Source organism: Lynx canadensis, chromosome C1 (genome assembly GCF_007474595.2).
Source record: "Lynx canadensis isolate LIC74 chromosome C1, mLynCan4.pri.v2, whole genome shotgun sequence".
NCBI classification, from domain to species: domain Eukaryota; kingdom Metazoa; phylum Chordata; class Mammalia; order Carnivora; family Felidae; genus Lynx; species Lynx canadensis.
The window spans coordinates 145,903,454-145,925,064 of record NC_044310.1 but is presented as its reverse complement, the minus strand read 5'-3'; the positions used below and the strand labels follow the sequence as shown (position 1 = coordinate 145,925,064).

The following is a 21,611-nucleotide window of genomic DNA, read 5'->3' as shown; positions in this document are numbered from 1 at the left end:
TAAGTTTGCCCTACTGGATTTTTTTTTTTCCAACAGTAATTATGACTCATCTGATCTACAAGGGGTATTTGGTTTCCCATAAGAATCAAAAAATGAAGAGCAGGGACTTAGTTCTATCCACCCCAACTATCACCACCACCAATTTACCTGCAGCAAGGACAATTGGTACTTGGTATGTTGGAAGGTGCTAACCTATTTGTTGTCTAAAATAATCCATTTATAATTCAATAGCCTGTGAGTTTGGCTAGTAATCATCAACTTAGCAGAGCCTGACCACCCTGAGAGAAATGAAAATAATAGATACTCTCAACCTTTACAATCACGATCATATGCTGAGGCAGAAGACTGAGGTGTAAAGGCTGTGAGAATGAGCTTGACATAGCCCTTGCTTTGCTGCCACTTAACTACCTCCTAACAGCTAGTAGAATAGATAGATGAAAAGACAAAGTTTATGCACAATGCAGTTATCAATGAAATGATGTCAATATTGCAAACACAATCATCAAATACTATGCCAGATGCTCTAGCCATATTTTTAAAGCCAACAGATTTGTTCTTCTGTAAAGTTAAACACGGAGGAGAAAAAATAAAATAGCCATAGTAAGAAAAAAGATATTCTACTTTGAGAAAATAGCTTGAGTTGTAAATTGCCAATGACTCAGTATGACTACCCATACTTTTAAAAAGGCTAGAAAAATAACTTAGACTGGGGCGCCTGGGTGGCTCAGTCGGTCGAGCGCCCGACTTCGGCCCAGGTCATGATCTCGCGGTCCGTAGATTCGAGCCCCGCATCGGGCTCTGTGCTGACAGCTCGGAGCCCGGAGCCTGTTTCAGATTCTGTGTCTCCCTCTCTCTCTGACCCTCCCCTGTTCATGCTCTTTCTCTCTCTGTCTCAAAAAATAAATAAACATTAAACAAAAAAAATTAAAAAAAAAGAAAAATAACTTAGATAATTGCATTCTATTATCTCATTTGAAAATGCACATTTCAGGGGCGCCTGGATGGCTCAGTGGGTTAAGCGTCCGACTTCAGCTCAGGTCACGATCTCACAGTTCGTGAGTTTAAGCCTGGCATTGGGCTCTGTGCTGACAGCTCAGAGCCTGGAACCTGCTTCGGATTCTTTGTCTCCCTCTCTCTCTGTCCCTCCTCCACTCACACTCAGTCTCTCTCTCTCTTTCTTTAGACTAAATAAGCATTAAAAAAGTTAAAAAAAAAAAAAAGAAAATGCACATTTCTGAGTTTTAAAAAATCCCTTTACCCGCACACACACACACACACACACACACACACACACACATTATATTTCATTATTCTGTCCATCAATGATACTTCAACTTCTAGCTGGCCAAACTACATCTCATATAAAACTTGAACATGGATATACTGGAGGATACTGAAAATTGTCTTTGATTAGGTTGGCTGTAATAACGGCTTTTTATTTTTTTTAAGTAAAAGTTTAAAAAAAAAGAAGAATGACCTTATAAGTTAACTATACTTTAAAATGTTCTAAGTTGGGGATGGTGCACTTTTTATGTAAAGGCTGTATGATCTCTATTGATGTACTCAACTCTGTTGTGGACATTACCCAAACAAACGAACATGCTAAAATGTAAATTTTATACAATTTTGTGCCACATAATTTAACCATTATAAATGTAAAAATCATTCTCAGCCCACAAAATAAGAGGCAGGCAGGGATTTGACCTCTGCTCTAGAGGGAAAAAATACGAGAGAGAGAGAGAGAGAGAGAGAGAGAAGAAGAGAGAGAGAGAGAGAGAAGGGGAAAGGAAAAAAAAAATAGGTTAAGATTACCCATGAGTTGACAATTGTTCTAGGTGGAGACAGTACGTGTAAGTCCAAAATTCTCTTCTCCTTTTGTATACCTTTGCACATTTTGAGAATAAAAAGTTAAAATTTTGTAACTCAATGAGTATCCTTTCACAATGTATACATATATGAAATCATCACATTGTACACTTTAAATACCTTATAATTTTTTTACTTATACCTCAATAAAGCTGGGAAAAATGTAAATTTTTAAAAGAGGAAGAGAAAGAAAGGATAGAAGGAAGGGAGTGAGGGAAGTTGGTTTATTTTTGCTGCCAGCACCACCATTATGCTGAGCTAGTCTCCCAATAACAAATGTATGGTTCATTTGGTTCAGGTGAAGTTTCCTTTACCCTGTCATGTGTTGTCCACATTTTCACACCAAGTTGTTCAGAAAGTCCCCTTCAAGGGGGAAAAAAATGACTACAGAGCTAATCAATGCCTCCCTGTACTTGAGAAGACATTTCTAATATTCTAGAGAGTTTTATTCAAATCTGCACTCAATAAATATGTAAGAAAATTAAAAAATGAATGATTCAAAAATAGGTTACAGGCTCACTTTTGACAAACTATTACATAATTTAATATTAAATAGTACCATTAAAACAGTTGTTTCACCATAAAAGACCTCAGCGAATGTCAAAAAATCTTCTCCTTGTCTCTGAAATGCTACAGAATGGTAAGATACAGCAAGGTTCAAATGGAAAAAACAAACAAACAAAAAACCCCAATGAAACCAACCAACAAAAACTACCCACACCCTCACACTTCTAGTCATCTCGTATAATATAAAAATAGTAATGATAAATTTAGATATCATACAATGGCACGTCACATTGAAAAAATATATTTTTAGCTTTACTTACAACTTTTAAATACAAGGCTGGGATATATCAAGACTATTACTAATGTTTTCCCTTTTATTTTATAATGAAAAAAAATAGTCAAATACCATACTTCAGTGAGTTGGGTTTCTTGCCCATATTCCCAGCAATTCTCAAAGTCTTCCTGGAAATGCTCGTCAGTGGCTATTGTCAAAGACAGATCCTGGCTCAGACTTAAGCAGCCCCTGAGTCAATCCTGAGTCAGTCTTGATCATACTTGGCAATATAGGAGTCTCATCCCTCCAGCATTAGAATCTGCCTATAAACTGTTACCTACCTTCAGGGAACCCCTAGACAAGGACTCCCTGGTGCTTACCAGGCTATAGTGTCCCCTGCCAGACACAGCAAGCATAAGAAGCCTGCACAATATCTGCTTTGCACCCCTAGGTTCCTACCTGGACTAGAACTCTGCTCTCATCTCAAACTTACGTGGCCAGAGCTCTGACGTTCTGCCTAGCTCTTCCCTCAAGAACTGGCCTCTGTCTCTCCATTTCAGGAGGATGCCTAGTGTCTGCCATAGACCACCCCCCCTCCCCCGCCAACAGACACACAAACACACACATGCTGTGCTTTCTGCTAAAGAATCCCCAAGATGCTGTTATGCACTTGACTCCACAGGTCATCACTTCACTGAGAACACTGCTTCCCTGCTCAGTCCGCCTCCTCCACTGATAAGGACTGAGATGAGGAGTACCAAGACAGCAGACAGTCACTCCCTTTTGGAAGACTGCTCATAGTCAGGCCAGATTGTTCCTGGTTCACTTCTCCTACCAGCTTGCCTTGGGAAAGCCCTGCCCTTCAAAGTCATTGAAGGCAGTCCATACTTCAAGGACAAGAAACGTTTCAGCAGACATGGCCAAGGTGTAGCTGCCACATACAGAGCTAGCTATAAAAGCAGGGTCTGTGAATCTCTTACCACTTACAGCAAAGAAGAAAAAGAGTCACTCATCTACCTTTATCAATATCCTAGTTCAAGATACATATTCAAAGTTGATTTTATTTGATGAGTTTTTAATTCATCTGTTTGCAAAAATTTATACATCAAGAATGCTGAATTCTAATTAAACACTTAAGCCTAAGAATCAAAGACCCAAACGGACTCTAACAGTCTGTTCACCTGAAGGAGAGGGCAAAATTATAATATATTACTCCATTAAAATATAACTTGAAATACAGCATATTAGTCTTCCACTTAACACACGTCCCGAACTTCTGAGGAATGCTGCACAAAGACGCTTTTGTAAAACCACTCCACAGCACTTTGATGTGACCGTATGTTCATTAAAAGGAAGTATTACTACTTACATACATAAGGTACATAATGAATTCAGTATGTGTCTAGAGTTGGCTAATGCCATTAAAGCACATGCCAAAAGCGCAGACTATAAATCAAAATGAGATTTGTCAAATAAGATCTTAATATGACTCAGGTTCGAAATAAATAAGTAAACCACTAACATTTTGATATGGGATTAGTGAAGAGAGCCAAGCCCAAACTGACACCAGGTTGCAATTGACATCCCTGTGTTCTATCTATAGCTTTGGCTATTCCTCTCTCTCTTCCACCTGGATAAGTACAAAATTAGCATGCACCAGGCATTCTTCACTCCCCTGGGGGTTTGTATCTCTAACGCCATTTTAAAGACTGATATTCTTTCCAAAATGTTGACATAAACCAGTTGGGCAGTTACAGATTTTTTTTTTTTTTTTTTTTACAGCCCACATTACTGAAGTTTTGAAAGACCTGGATTATTCTTAAAACAGAATTTGGAAAACATTTGACATTAGTTTACTATTTCACTTTCAAATTGAGGAAGATTTAACAAAAGACCAAAAAGGGCAGACCTATAAATAAAAAAGCCAAGCCATAAAAACAGCTATCAAAAATAAATAAATAAATAAATAAATAAATAAATAAATAAATAAGAAAATCTAGTCAGTGGATACTGCAGTTATCCAGGAAGTGTGAGCAAAAAGATGGATATTGTTCAATGTATTATACTTTCTCTTTCCTGTGTCTCTACCCTCTCTCAGCCTGGGTTCCTTTCCTTCACATCAGCATAAAATCTTACCCAAGACTTTCCCATAAATCACTCCGATACATCCCTAGACCCTGAGTTCCCTGCATCAAATGTTGCTTTCATTCACTGCATGCCCACTGCCTGCCGAATTCAAAATAAACTCCTTAGCATGGCATACCCAGTCCTCCACGATCCAGGCCCTTTTTGTGCCTCCACACCTCTACTCACCCTACAGAAGCTCATGCTCTATTCAACTGCTTCCTGCATTCCACATTCCTTCATGCTTTTGGCCACAATGTTCCCTTATACAGCCTCCCCCACCGACTTTACCTGGCTATACTACTCATTCTTAAAGTTCAGCAAATTATTACTTAAGGAAGCTTTTCTAGATCCCCCCCCACACACCCACCTTAGGTATATGCCTCTCACAGAACTTCTCACGCAGTACTAGAAATCACCATTGACTTGTCTGTATCCTCTAACAGTCAAAGAGCTTTTTGAGGAAACGAAGCATTTCCTGTAATTCTTGTATCTCTAGTACCTATCATATTACCTATAGACATGGTGCTAATATATGATATGCTGAATAGATAGATAAATAAATAAATAAAATTGCTAGTCATATAAAGAATGCAATGAAGAATACTATCCTGTCTAGAAAGATATGAGTCTTAATAACAAATCACATTATTTCAACTTGCCATGCAAGGTATTGCTTCCCTTACAGTCAATGAAAACATCCCAAGACCAAAATGTTAAGGCCAAACTTAAGGAAGAAGAGAGTACAGAAGTAAAGAAAAGAAAACCTTGGAAAGTACTGACACTGATTTTTGGAGTCTACACAGACATGGCAGTAATATGATGCAAGCCTAGATCTACAGTAGGCGCACTTCAACTCAGAAGTAACATGTTAACATTCAGTCAGCCTCTTCCCAAGAATCATCAGGAAGTTCAGCAGTATTTACATGGAAACCATTTTTTCACATCCTGGGGCTTGTCACTAACTTCTCGAGAGCAGAGTTATCCACACCAGGTAAAGATCTAGACCTGAGGCCCTCCTGACAGAATCAGATTCTGTAACGGATTAAAAGGCTGAGTGGTGAGATGTAGGCTGGGCAAGAAGGCCAGCAATCTGGGAGCGGGAGACTCAAATTCAACTGCTGCTCTCACGCCATTCTCCAACATTCCCTCACAAGATATCATAGCTCAGGAGCTGATGGAGGAAAATCTGACTGCTCAGGTCTTATTTCCCTTTAGTAGATTAACCAACCATACCTACAGAGACCGCTGCAATCAATCCAAGTGCTCCTTGGTGCTGCGATAGTACGGAATTTTCTAGAGGACTCCTGTTCGATCTGGACACAAAGAAAACTGAAAGCAATCACAAACCCATGGAGCGGTCACAAACCTACTGACCAGGAAGGAAGCACTCCTTGCTCAGTGGCTGAAGGACGCAAGCAGAGACCTCCCTTCTTGTGGAGACAGGAGCGATCTGAAGGTCTGGGGACAACTTCAGGTCCCACGTGCTATTAGAGCCCTGGCATCACACACGGACACCTCCCTTCCCAAGTGCTAGAGCCGTCCCTTAGTGTGAGTCCGGAAAACCTTGATGGCAACTTGTTTTAATGTGTGACTCTGTCCAATTCGATACAAAACACATTTCTATATCAAATGCAGGTGGTAGAGGTGGAAATTAGGGAAGATTTTCTTCCTGCAAGCTCTCTACCGCTCAATAGCCTTCTAAGTTCCTATCACTTGGATGGTTATGCTTGGAATTTCTGTGACTTGGTTTCCTCTGGTTTCTGGGCAGCACTGCTCTCTAATACCTGCAGCCAGCAGAATAATTTCAATAAAAGAGCTGATTAGGATCTGGTTTTTCCACTGTTTCTAAAATTTCCAGTTCAGTATCTGTGAAAAATAGTTAAAATGCCAAAATTCAAAGTGAATTAAGAGGGAGAAATAGTCTGGGGTGCCTAGGTGGCTCAGTCAGTTAAGTGTCCAACTTCGGCTCAGGTCATGACCTCACTCTTCATGGGTTCGAGTCCCGCGTCGGGCTCTGTAATGACAGCTCAGAGCCTGGAGCCTGCTTCAGATTCTGTGTCTCCCTCTCTCTCTGCCCCTCCCTCTCTTGCACTCTGTCTCTCTCTCAAAAATAAAACATGAAAAGTTTTGTTTTGTTTTGTTTTGTTTTTTTAAAGAAAGGGAAATAGTCTGAAACTTGTAGCTTGAAAAGTACAAATAATGAGGGAAAAGTACCCACTCAAAATCTGCTGCTTAGGGAGCACTAGAGGAGAGGTGGGGGGGTCAAGCATAGACCCACCCAGCACACAGAGAGCCCCCAATAGCACCTGGATACAGCCACAGGCTTGCTGAACAAAAGACACTTAATAACACAAATGGGAGGAATGTAGGTAAGTGTTTTCTAAATTAAAATTTGGGGGGTGAATCAATTCTATTCACATTTGGGGAGGGGTGAGGAGAAGGACCAAGGTTACATTAAGCAACAAATGTAGCAAATTAAAAGAATCAAAGCCTACTGAGTGAGGTATTTAATATCATTTAGGTATTTATGTGTTTCAAATATCATTCTAAAGTATATATTTCAGTATATTTATTGATAATTTTTACACGGAGCTTCTTTTAAATAGGGTCTTTTGCTACTGAAAAGAAACCAGACATGACTCAGTGGAGAAATGTTTTTCTCTCTTTATTCATGCTTAAGGATCATGAAGACACTAGTCTTACCAAAAGATGTGATTGAAAAAAGAAACATGCAAGTTGAAGATAGAGGGTAAACATAAAAATATACATTAATCTTGCTTTATGTATTTCTAATAACTAGCATGTACTCTTACTTACTTTTTAACATACTGTTTGCAGAGGCTGCTGTTGAAAAAGAGAATTTGGGTTTATTTTATTCCTTTAAGGGGGTAGAAATAGTGAATTTCTCCTGAGTTATTCAGATTACTTTTTTCAACAATAATGTATTTGCACCTCGTCTTTTACCAAAACAGATTTGAGGTAGCTCACAGGGTTTTGTATACAGAATATTATCAAGAGAACTTTCTGAAGCCTCTTCTCAGGTATCTTTCAAACTTTGTCCTTTCTGAAGGAAAATAACCCTGCATGAATCACCAAGTGTGTTCATTATTATATTTCTCAGGTTAAAATGTAGAAGGATTTAAAACTCCTGAAAAATATGATGAAGTTTCTGGTTTACTGAGAGGCTTTGTGATTACCTATCCCAAGTGAATTGAGAGTTATATATTAATCATCTCTGACATAAAGTACAAAAAACAAAATACATAAAGTACAAGTTATTCGATTTTGTTCTTAATCTGCTAGTTGTTCACCTGCTTATGGTGTTCTTTCATCATTTTCTTCCCAAAGCCTTATTCTTCTGAATGGATAGCAAATTGCATATTGGTACTACTTTTCCAATGAATGCAAGGATACCTCTCTGGTTTTGGACAGTAAAGGAGCAGTAGTTATAGAAGCTGCATGGGAAGTCAGTTGTGTGTGTGTGTGTGTGTGTGTGTGTGTGTGTGTGTGTGTGTGTGTTTAATGTGCAGAGCTAAGTATAAAAAGAAAAGTAGGTGTTGTGTGGTTCATGTTTTCTGTGGGCGGATATAATGATCTAAGGGGTGTTTTACTAATATAGAGTGTGATATGAGTAAGTATTAATAGTAATAATGAAACCCATTTGAAATTCACATTCTAATATAGTGTTCTATTTGGTTCCAGAGAATATAATCTACTAAGGTGCTAGTTTTATTTATAAAAACTGTGTACCATTGACTTTTTTTTTTTCAGTTTTTCTATATTATGTCACCAGGGCTTGGCTATAGAATTGGCAGTTGAAACTAAACTGTGGGACTTTTTTATTGCAGAGACGTTTTTATTACTGCTATTTCTTGTAAGCTGGACATAAGCTTGGCTTTCCACTACACTAAGAAAGCTGTGTGTGTTGGGTGCAGAACAGCTCCGAAATGGACTTGACCGCTGTTTCTTTCTCTTTCTTTTTCGAAACATTTATGTTGGCAAAGACTTTGGATCCCCTTGAAAGAATGCTACAAAACACAGTAAGTGGGTAGATCAGTGGGCATCTAGGGGCTCTGCCAACAGCCATGTGAGACATTACACTGTCATGCAATCAAATAGCAGGAAAATCAGTTCCTGAAGACCAATCATTACAGCTTTTTATTTCCTATTTATTTCCCCAAGTGCCAATGACGGTTATTTCTTCCCCCCCCCCTTCTTTCCAGATGTGATCTATTGGATTATTTTTCTGAAGAATTATTCGAGACAAGTGCACTGGACAGTTACTGTAAGCTTCAATATATAGCACACTGAACTATACATTTCTTGGCATATGTTTTGCTAATGTCTCTAAAGCAAAAGCAGAAAACCCTCCTAACTTTTACATCTTAACTGTAAGCTACAAGTAATTAGTTCCGTGCCCAAGCATTTTAAAGTGTCCCATCAATATAAAGAATATAACAGTAAAATTTTACTGAGAAATATATAATTTCATGTTTAGGATCAAACAGTCCCATCTACTTAAAAGACTATAATTAACATGAACATTTAGCCTGACCAAACAGATTGGCATTCAACACAAGCAGATGATATGAACTAGGTTTTAGCGAATTTAAACAAATAGAGCATATTTTACATAATGATAATGATAGCATTTGAGACAGCCTAATTTTAAGCTCTCGATGCAGATAAAACTAATGGATGTGCCATTGTTTTGTGGTGTCCAAAGAAAGGAAATAAGATTTCACTTTTCTTTCACAAAAGAAAAACAACTTGAAAATATGGCTTACTGATGGCTAAGGCCATACTGACGGATGTATTTTGTTCTAAGAGCTAACATGGGTATAAAATTTAATTCCATGAAATGTGGGTCCAAGAAGCATTTTAAATTCATCTTTTCAAAACTTTATGCTTCCTGGGGTCTAGGGCAGAAAAGCTTCAGGATGAGTCTGAAATATCTTGTCATAGCAGATGGCAGAGAAGTCATCATAGGCCACTGACAGCATGTTAAAACAGCTTAGGAGCCAACTTGAGAAGGTGCCCATAGGCCAGAGATAGGGAATCTGGGCATCACTAATCAATTGACACACATTAAACATAGACGTTTTATACAAAATGTGCCTCAAGGTAGGCAAAGAGGTAAGGCAGGGAAATTATAAGTAATCCAAATAATAATAAATGAAGTTGAAAGGCAGCTGGAAAAGTACCCTGAACCTCTAATAAGATACTGGTGCTGACCTAGGCAATGATGATAATGACCGAATTAAACAACAACAACAACAACAACAACAACAACAACAAAAGAAGCAGCAGGAAGACGTGTCATGGAAATTCACACCGCTGCTTAAAAAGTATTTTTGACAAAACAATTTGATCCAGCTTCTTTGTAGCTAGTCATCAAAGATGGCTCTCCTCTCCCCAATAAATTATGCTGCTATTACTTTTGTAATGTCCTATCCCTTAAATCTGGGCTGTCCCTGTGATTCACTTTAATAGCAGAGTGTGGTGGAAGCGACACTGTGTGATTTCCAAGGCTAGGTCTGAAGAGTCTTGCATTTATGCATTGGTCCCTTGGTATACTCGTTGCGGTAAGCCAGTCACCACGGAAGAAGTGTCACTACCCCATGAGAAAGTCCAAGCTAGCCACATGGAAAAGCCACGGTGAGAGAGAGATGCTGGGCCAGCTCTCAGCTGACCAGTCTTCTCAGCCCAGGAGCCAGACGTGAAAGTAAGAAAGCTCTTAGTGCTCCTGCCTCAACGACCATCTCATTGCAACTATATGAGGGATCCCAAGTGGGAAACACCCAGCTGAGTTCCCCATCCTCACAACTGTGAGAGGGTCCATTAATATTTTAAGCCACTAAGTTTGGGTGTTGTTTCTTATGCAGCAACAGATGATTGGAACAAGCCTAACTGCTACCTGTACAGAAAATACAGAAGTACCATTAAATGAAGGAGAAAACAAAGGAATGGAGGGGAAACCTGTTAGTTATAAGAGGACTTTCTTTATTGGCGTACGTGAACCTTAACTAGGATTTTGTTTGTTTTATGGGTTGATTTTTAGATCAGGAGCCGATTAAAGTTATAAGACTATAGGGAACATGTGAACATGAACGGATATCAGATATTAAGAAATTATTTTTAAAACATTTTAGATGTGGTTGTATTTTTTTTAAAGTCTTTAACAACGGATTTAAGAGGTGCACGCTTGGGGTTATGAAACAAGTCATGGAGATGAAATGCTGTACTTACAGCAACATAGTCAATAATGTTATAATTATGTTGCATGTGACAGATGGTGACTACAGTTACCAGTGGTGAGCACTGAATAAGGTACAGAATTGTTGAATCAATATGTTGTACACCTGAAACTAATACAGCACTGTATATCAATTATACTTCAATATTTTTTTTTTTTTACAAAAGGATACAGACTAAAATATTCATGGATGAAAAATATTTGTTCTCTGGAGGGCAGGGGAGAGTATATGAGTACAGATGAAGTTTAGCCATGAGTTTGTAAAGGTCCAAACTGGAAGTCCATTTTATCATGCTTATAACTTCTACATTATGTTAGAACTTTCTCTTTTTTAAAATTTTTTTAACGTTTTATTTATTTTTGAGACAGGGAGAGACAGAGCATGAGCAGGGGAGGGGCAGAGAGAGAGCGAGACACAGAATCTGAAACGGGCTCCAGGCTCTGAGCTGTCAGCACAGAGCCCGACGCGGGGCTCGAACTCACGGACCGCGAGATCGTGACCTGAGCCGAAGTCAGCCGCTCAACCGACTGAGCCACCCAGGCGCCCCTGTTAGAACTTTCTCTTAATAAAACTGTGTATGCTTTGTTGAACTACAAACTGAACTATACGTTTCTTGGCATATGTTTTACTAATGTCTCTAAAGCAAAAGCAGAAAACCCTCCTAACTTTTTGTTAAAGTTTTTTGTTAAAGTGTGTGACATACTTAACACCTAATGGTAGGTAAAAAAGCCATAATGTGGGGCGCCTGGGTGGCTCAGTTGGTTGGGCGTCCGACTTCAGCTCAGGTCATGACCTCATGGTCCGTGAGTTCGAGCCCCGCGTCAGGCTCTGTGCTGACAGCTCAGAGCCTGGAGCCCATTTCGGATTCTGTGTCTCCCTCTCTCTCTGACCCTCCCCCATTCATGCTCTGTCTCTCTCTGTCTCAAAAATAAATGAACATTAAAAAAAAAAAAAATTTTAAAAGCCATAATGTTATCAATCTTCATTTTGGAAAGTTCTTTTTCTTTTCTTTTCTGTTTCTTCCAAACAAATAAACAAAACAAAACAAACTTTCACATCCTCACATATTTAAAATACTGATCCAGATATTTATCAATGATTCCCTTTCTCCCGCAAAATAGGAACCATAATATCCCATTCTAGCATACATAACTGAGCTGGGTCAACCAAGATCATTTATGAGAAAAAAAAAAAAAAAAACAACGTTCTGAAAACCATACTCTGCTACACAAATGTAAAACACTGTTGGCGTAGAAACCATGTGTTGGGCACAATATTTGGCATATATGCAGTGAACTCTCTCAAAACCTGAAATCTCAGAACTCTTGTCTTTAATGCATTTGGCCCTAATGCCAGATATAATGTCTGGAAAATAGTAGAAAAATTATATATAAATTATAAGTTATATAACTTATATAACATATATATATATATATATATTATATATATTACATATATAATATATTTTTTTTTTGGATGAACGAGTAAACAGGGAGGAAGAGGGCATGGAGATTTTTGATACATTAGCTTTTGCCATTGATCCTACATCTTTTCTAAAAAAAAGCCAACTAAGATACACTTGAAACGAATGTAACGTTGTGTGTCAACAATACTTCCATGTAGAAGACAAAGGGTCAGTTGGGCAACAGAGTGTGGGGCAGATAGCTTACCATGAACCCACCAGAACTATCTGCTCAAACAAGTTATACGCATACATAGCCTATTATTATAAATTTTAGCACTGTTTTCAAGCTTGTATATACAAAGTAGAAAAGGGATGATTACTGTCTCAGTATGCTACACCTGATTAAATCTACTTTTGTGTGCTTTTGATTTTCTTAAAAACTAATTATAAGGGAACGAAAGCTTGGTATTTAATACATGCTGGTCAAGTGAGCAATAAACAATTGCAAACTTTCCTAGGGGCTATTTTGCTCTGTCTCATCATCAGGAAGCTAAAGCATATGTTAGATGTTAGCCTGGGTGGACACAAATGTGTCCTATTTATTCAAGGTTTCCTTTGAAGCCACAATTTATAACTTTTGTTTCTTAGGGGTACATGTCAAACTTCATTTAGCATTGGTTGGTATCCAGATACACTGAATAGCAAAAAGGCAGAATTCAGGGGCAAAATAATATGCCTGCTATATGAGCAATGATGCCAGTTTCGTTTATCTAACTCACAGATAACAAGAGGAGAAGTACAATGGAAAAGATGGCAACAGAAAATCAGGATAAAAATTATTTAACCTGTAAGCGTAAACTACATATGCACAGGAAGAAATATGAAATATGTTTTAGATCAATGTCTAAGAGGTGGATAATTGTAGAGTAAGTTCTTTTAAAATGTTGTGCTTTTTAACCCTTAAATTTCAAAGGTTATATACTCACCTGGTACATATCTATTTGCATAAAATTTTCCTTTCTCCTAAGAATGTTTTGCAAATTTTTTTCTGGAAGAATCTGCAAATTTATATATATATATATATATATATATATATATATATATACATACACATAAAGAGATATTGGTACAACTGATGCTTCACTTTATGACATGAAAAGTAGAAATTTGGTGAATTTTATGGATATTATAGACTATGGATATTGTAGAATATCCATAAAATCGACCCAAATAAAGCAATATTTAAATAATGTTTTATACTTATGAAGTTATATTTATTAATTCATTTAGATCTCAAAACACACTGTGAATGAGGTATTATAAGCCTAAATTCATAGATTTGTAAGGTGGGACTCAAAGCTCAATAAAGTTTGTAAACCTAAGTCATGTACTTACATATTGCTGAGTGTTTCAACTACACTATGACACTTTGGAAAGCAGTTTTCAAGTATGACTGTGATTCTTATATTTGTGGGACGAGTTATCATGCCCTTTTCGACATTAGTTTTCTAAGACTCATCCACGTTGTTCGGTTTAGCTGAGTTCATTCACTTCCAATGCTGTTTTACTCCATTATGTGAATACACAGGTTATTTATTCATTGGTCTCTTGATGGATATTTGAATTATTTCCCTTTTTACATTGTACCCTGTGCTTCAGTGAACTTTTCTGTACATATCTCCCTGTGGACATGTGTCAGAGTTTCTCTGGGGCACACATTTAGTAACAGAATTACTGAATCACAAGGTGTGTGTATGCTTAACTTTATTAGAAGTGTTTGTTTTCCCAAGTGTTTATATCAACTTACATAATACATCATTTTATACTAAAAGCAAAACTAACCAATAGATTATTTTCAAATACATTTACATAAGACAAAAAAAGATGACAGAGGATAATAAAAAAAAAAAACTTCCAATAATAAAATTCATAATAGCAGTAATTTCTAGGAAAGAACCAAGAGGATGAAATGGGGTGTATTCACAATTTGAAGTCACAAATAGCCTCAATGTATTGATAATATTCTTGGTTTTAAGGTCACTTGTGGATTCCCGGGTGTGTGTGTGTGTGTGTGTGTGTGTATACATCTCTCTCTCTCTCTCTCTCTCTCTCTCTCTCTCTTTCTCTCTCTCTCTATATATATATTACACACTATAAGGGTGTGAAAGCTTAGTATATATAGATGTGTATATACATATAGATGTGTACATATACATATAGAGATGTACATATGTATACATGTGTATACATATATATATACATATATACGTATACATATACACATACGTATATGTGTTAACTATATTCTTTTATATGCATCAATATTTACATAATATTTACATAATTTTATACCTCAGTGTGTACAATAATAAGGATCTTAAAAAGAAGTTAGGAGCCTTGAGAATTATTGGCAAATACAACTACTTTACATTTTAAAATAAATTTATTATATTTTTTTAAGATGGAAATAAAAATAAAAGCAAGAAACAAGTTTTAATGTATCATGCCAAATTTTGATAATGTTGAGGTTCCCAAGAGAATACTCCCTTTTTGTCAATAGTTTTTAGAACCCTCAATCAAAGTTCACAGAAATTGGACCTTGAGAAATGAAGGAATGGATTTGGTGATGTTTCCTCTTCTGGGGGAATTTTTCCTCTAGCTGATACATCTATCTTGAAAACATTCAAATTAGTCAGTTATCAAAGACTTAAAATGATGACAAATTACTAACCCAGTGTTTCAAAGAAGAAAAATTAAGTCCAGTATTCCCCAAAGTAAACATCAGCATATAGCTCCAGTAAGTAATTTATTGATAAATTAAATACCTGTAATATTGTACTTATATATAGAAGTACTTGAACTTACATATTACAGACATTTGGACCATATGTAAAAACAGACATTTATAAGGCATTTGATAGCAAAATATCCAAGCAGACGTTCTAATATGTTCTTCTACACCCAGGAGATGGTCTTGTGCGCCCCAGAAGTCTCGCACCATCAACTTTAGAGGTCATCGGAGCAACCCTACAAGGATTATATTAAGGAGCACATAGCCCAAACTCACAGAACAGGACTCTATTTTGTTTGTAAATCCCATTATTTGGTTATTTATTCAACCTATTTCTATTACTCTGAAGAAATTAATGTGTCTGTCAGATTAAAGTTGGTAACACCCAATCGGTTCAACAGCTGTATTTGCAAAAGGGGTAAATGAGAATTAAAGGCACCATCTTTAGGTTTGACTTATGTTCCAGGGACTCAAAGGAAAAACAAAAACAAAAGCATAAGACCAAAAAAGAAGAAACAAATCACCTTTGTGTTATTGGGTAATTGATTTTTTTTTTTTTTAAGGTTTCCAAGTAGATAAAATCAACACCTTAAAAGACTTGCCTTTAACCCAGGATTTCTTTTATTTAAGCATACAACTGAGGGTGCCTGCCTAGAGGAGTAATAGTTTGTTCCTAACAAAAGAGTCTGGATTCCACAATATGCCTTTTGCCAGAGGCATCGTTCCCCAAAGCGCACAGCTAACTGCATCTCCTGCTGTACCTGTAACAATTTAATTGTAGAAGTCAGCCTAGTCAAGCATCTCCAGCTCATGACTGGGAGACATGAAATTCATTGTCATTATTGTCCCTGTCATTTTGGATCATTATATCCTGCTGCAGAATTTTCCTCACTTCAGTGCATTTTTACCTCCAGGAGCCAGGGATTATAGCTGAGGTTGGGGTGGGGGCAGGACCGTGAACTACATTTACCTCAGGGGAGCCAGAGATTAAATTGGCTTTGCTCTCTCACGAGCTGAATTCATCTATTTGTATGCTGTTGAGTTTTAGGCTGGAATAAAAATGAATATTCTAGTGAAACCTGGGCTTTAATTCCCCCTTTGAAACATGGATATAACCGACTTTTATTTACATTAGGAAAGCTAATGTAATTTCCTGTAGGTTGCGATTTTCATATGTGCATAAGGAATACTTAAGGGCATCATTGGGTATGAAATAACAGACATCTCTCTCTGTCAGTGCCTTGATGCTCACAAGGAAGAATTTAAAGCCATAATTTTGTTCTCCAGTCTCATCTTATAGAAGCTTAATGGCTGTATTTAATGGTTTTAAATATTTAATGATTTTTTAATTATATCTCATGTTATGTGCACTGGATTGGATAACTGGAGTCCAACTAGAATGGCAGCAAAGAACATACTCTGGAAACAGATAGACTGAAGTAAAGTTGACAGAGGAAGGCAAAATAAGTTCCTGAAGAAACTGGCACCCCCTCCTGCACTGATTCCTATCTCATGGCATGCCGAGTTGCTCAAGAGTGTCATGCCTTAAATACTTCTGGCTGACTTAGGAGAGTTGGAGCAGCCGCCATACTACCTGGTACCCCCTTACTAGAGGTAATGACCATGGCCGGCATCAGCCGATGGCTCTCTGGTAGCAGAAGGCAAGAAACAGGTAAGCACCACCAGGATTACGTCTCAGTCATAAAACCAGTGAGTTGACTGTGTGTTTTCTCTAACAGAATAGATGAAGAAAATATAACCTGATCTGTCCCTTCCAATCCCAACTTTCATTTCATATAAATTTCACTGAGAAATTTGACATTTACTTTGCACTGAAAAAGATGGTACTTATTCCTCCATATGGGTGAGTTTGTTTTTCAGCACTTAACAACAAAATATGGCAATGGATCATACCTATGCCAAGCACATAATAACCGCTATAATTACTACATTTGAAAGTATGTGGAATTTATTTTATTACCCGTATTGACTTTTGTGGAGGAATACATTTTGCCTTAATCAAATGCAATGGCCATCACTATTTATTTAGGATGAACTATTCCTACGAATAACTAAGAAAAACTATGTTGATCTTTGTACATTTTGTATGTCAGAGGGAACACCTCAAGGCCCTAACATCCAGCCTTGTAGGAACTTTAAAGACTTTCTCAGCCACTGGTCTAAGGTAATGGCAATGTTTACTGGTTTGACTATATTTTTGTACTGTTATATTTTACTTTTCATTGGTGCTGAAATAACTGTATAATGAATTACTAATAAGAGTGTTTAGTTAGCCTAACTTCTTGTAGCATTGAGTTCAATTTAATTACTTTTGCCACTTTTTCATAATCAAGATTCTCCCAAGTTGGGAGTTATAAAAATTATTATTTCTGCTCACTTTAAAGTGGTTAATTTTATGTTATGTGAATTGCACTGCAATAAATTATTTTTCAGTAAAAAAGAAAAAAAAAGTTATTTCCAGCAGCCCAAATTCATTTTGACGTTATTTGGGTAACTTATTACATTCTCATAATGGTCAGTGATAAAGAAGATTTTTTCTTTTCTTGTTAAGAAAGTTTTACCTTATAAATTACAATGTATAGACCTCATTTGCAATAGTAAATGTTCCGGTACCTTTTCCTCTCTGAAATACTTTGGTGACAGGATGATAATGTTCCTTTTTGGTCAAAGGGTAGGGCATTCCTTCCTTTCTCTGAGCACACACTTACTACATGTAATGCCCTTACTTATATGCTCCTTTCTACCTTACTTCCTCATTGATATTTAATTTGCTCATCACACCATTAGGTAAAACAGGAGTTGCTCTGTCAGTGAATACAGTTGTGAAACCATAAAACTATACTTTGTTGCACATTCTTGTTTTGCCTCACCTCAAATACAGGACATAGCTGGACCTGTATTATTTCAGAACAAGGATATAAATATAAAATTAAATATAAATATAAATATAAATAATCTCAAATGACTAGAATATAATTATTTTATCCCTTCAAGATTTAAGATTTTTATAGTCAACTTTCAAATACAAATTTGAAATTATTTTAAATAATAATTTTTATATTTTTCAATAATTCTTGACAAACTCATAATTTTGCAACCTATAAACAAGGTATGAAATCCAATTGTATTATGTTTTATTTTATTTTATTTTATTTTATTTTATTTTATTTTATTTGTTTATTTATTTATTTTGAGAGAGTGACAGAAAGTGCAAGGGAGGGAAAGAGAGAATCCCAAGAAGGCTTCTCAACACAGGGGCTCTATCTCACGAACCATGAGAGCATGACCTGAGTAGAAATCAAGAGCCAGGCACTTAACTGACTGAGCCACCCAGGCGCCCTAAAACCCAATTTTAGATTAAAGAAATTCTTCTCTTGCTTCTAATTAGATGATGTTTCTTCTGCACATGTGACATAAATTTCCCTTGGTTTCTCTATGTAGAATTAATAAGAATCTGTAAAAATCATAACAATATCAAACCACCGAAAAACAGGATGCCACAAATTCAGATGTGACATCCACTTATAGTCCTCTCAAGGAGATTCAGATATGCACAGGCTAAAAAATAAAACTAGTTAGTGTTTGATACATCACATGATAAAGAAAATGACCAAGTATTTGAGAGGGTTTAGCCAGGAGGGATGGGTAATAAGAGGCAAAGGGCACAAACACTTCCTTGTCAGGATGGGAAGGATGCCATTTGCAGAATGCCTTCTTACTCCTCCTGGACCCAAAACCTCTTTAATATAATCACCCACTAAACTACAATGGATGAGCATTAAGGGTCTGATGTAGAGAAAGCAAATTCACAGTTAAGGTTGTCCTTTAACATGTAGGCTCAACAAGGGCACCAAAAAGTAGTTAAGTGCCACCCCCCTGTGGTGCTTAGATGCTGGAAGGCACTGTAAATTGTGAATTCTCTAGCTTTTAATGTTTGTCTAAGACCCTTAACATTTTTCCAATATTGTTGCTCCTAGGACATTTTCTTGAGTTTGTCCCTGTTGCCCCCTCTGCACATATACATTCTGCATTCATACATGAAGCATGACAGACAGCTAAATTGATTCAGAAATCTAACACTGAGAAGAAGGAAAAAGGTGGGGGTAGGCTTGAGGATATCCTATAATATAAAGTGTAAATATCAAAGTCCCCTGAAAACATACAAACAAAAAGAACAGAAAACAACAACAACGAACATTTCTTCATGCTAAGAGTTTAGATATGTAAGATGAAATACAAAGGTCACATAATGGGGTTAAAAAAAAAACAAAAAACAAAACCAACCCACTGAGCTATAGAGCCCAAGCTGTCTTTTGTGACACAAAATTTCCAAGACTTTTTGAACGTGTACAATTATCTGTGTCCAGCTATTTATTTTATAAATAGACATCCATCCCTGGACTATTCTGTGATTCCATACACCCTTTAAAACCATAGTACAATTTCACAAATGGCTTTTCCCGTTTTGTTTTGTGTTGCATTGTGGTCCATCTGGAGACATATTAAGTGGTTAAGTCCTTCAAATAAAAGTGTATAAAATTATATTGTGCACATATACCCATACCCACCCACACACACAAAGAATGAACAAGGAACACATGGCAAATGGATATTAGATAATGTTTCTGTTAGAAAACATTTAACAACAAAAAAATAAGCAATAAAAACTGAGGCTTTGGTTTAACAGATGCAATGTTCATCTACCTCATCACATAAATTATACGTTCAAGAATTGTGTCCTGTGCAAAATACAAACATGTCAATTTCAGCCCAGAGGGCATTTTTCTCTAGGTTTATAACCCCTTGAAAATAGAGGTTTCATCTAGAAAACCTAACAGATATTCAGCTGCTTTCAACGTTATAATATATTCATAAGGCAAGTATTCACTGGCAAACGTGGAACAAATTAAATGGCATGAGGGTGCGGCCCAAATTCATAATGATGGAAAATGAACCAAACCAACCATGAGACAAAGTAGAAATCAAAGAAGAAAAAAAATACTCAAAAACTGAAAAATGTTAAAATCAAAACACCATGAGTAGTGTTTCAGCTAATATTAGACAAAGTGGTGTGTGTGTGTGTGTGTGTGTGTGCCCACACGCATATGTGTTGGTATGTTGTAGAAGACCAGCATTAAAATTAATAATGCGAAACTATCTCATTAATAACATACTGTAAGGGTCATGAGTAAGAGAGAAGTGCCTTGTAAAAAGAAAAATCACATACCGTCGTAATAGACGATTGCTCCTACCAGTTTGTCCTTCTGGAGCATTGGGAAATGTTCAAGGGCTCTCGATTTGCTGAGGACATAACTGCTTTTCAGGCAATTGCTTCCTGCAACCAGATCATATAGCTTGATTCCTACCCAGTAATAAGGTAGCTGCCACCACCTACGGCATAAATAGGGGGAAAGGTTTCTTGAGACACAGGGTAGAACATTCTAGAATGTCACTGTAAGTTACAATATACTTTGCATTTAAGAAAAGCAAAGTATATCTAGAGGTGTATTTGCTGCAAAGGAAACAGGAGGAACTACAAAACTGTTTTTGACACCAACCAAGCTGAATTATATAAGAAAATGAATCAGTGAGACTCTAAATGAATCATCCCTAAGGCAGTGCTTCTCGACCTGGCTGCAGATGAGAATTCTCTGGGGAGAATTCTCATGAACATAAACATACATACAGATACCTGGGCCTCATAAACATAACATACACATAAACATACATACAGATACCGGGGCCTCACGGGTCTAGAGATGAGAGTTGGGGGTCTGGGTGACTCTAATGTGCAACCAGGGGAGAGAATCACTGGCTTGAGATGTCCTAAGCAATCTATGACAAAATATGGATGAAAATGATAAAATCTGTTTCTAGGCACCCCAACCCTCATGTGGCTAGCAGTTACATAATCCACTGTCTCATATTACCTATATTCCAATTTAAGGTGACTTAATGGACCAGCTCTAACAAAATCAGGAAAATTGGGTTTTATAGCTTACCATCCAACACCTCTGAACCAAACTTCGGTTTTGGCTAACTTGGAAATTTAAAATGAGCCAAAACGGTTTAGGCTTGGAGTTGGTACATTTTAGGTTCAGATTTTGCAGCAAGGTACTTTTAAGCTGTGCATTTTAGTGCGCAAATGACCCTCTTCTGTTCCTTGGTACAAACGCAGTCGCTCGTCTTTAGACTCTCAGTAAACTGGGGGAAGAAATACTAATTATAAATATAGAGGACAACCGCCTTGGCCTTCAAGATCTAGCCCTTAGAGTTGGGTCAGAAAAGGGCAATTTAGGAAAAGCCACACTTTTAAACACAACAAAGGCAAATGTTTGAAAAGGATTAAAGATTAGGACCAAT

At 37.0% G+C, this 21,611-nt stretch overlaps 1 protein-coding gene across 4 annotated transcripts in view; it reads right to left on the bottom strand.

Annotated features, from left to right (window-relative positions):
- Nucleotides 1–21,611, bottom strand: part of GPD2 (glycerol-3-phosphate dehydrogenase 2) — a 142,555-nt gene that overhangs the window by 49,217 nt on the left and 71,727 nt on the right. For all 4 annotated transcript variants that reach the window (XM_030324216.1, XM_030324215.2, XM_030324218.1 and 1 more), the window contains exon 6: nt 20,476–20,639. In XM_030324216.1, coding sequence (XP_030180076.1) covers nt 20,476–20,639 — 164 coding nt within the window. The remainder of the gene's footprint in view (nt 1–20,475; nt 20,640–21,611) is intronic.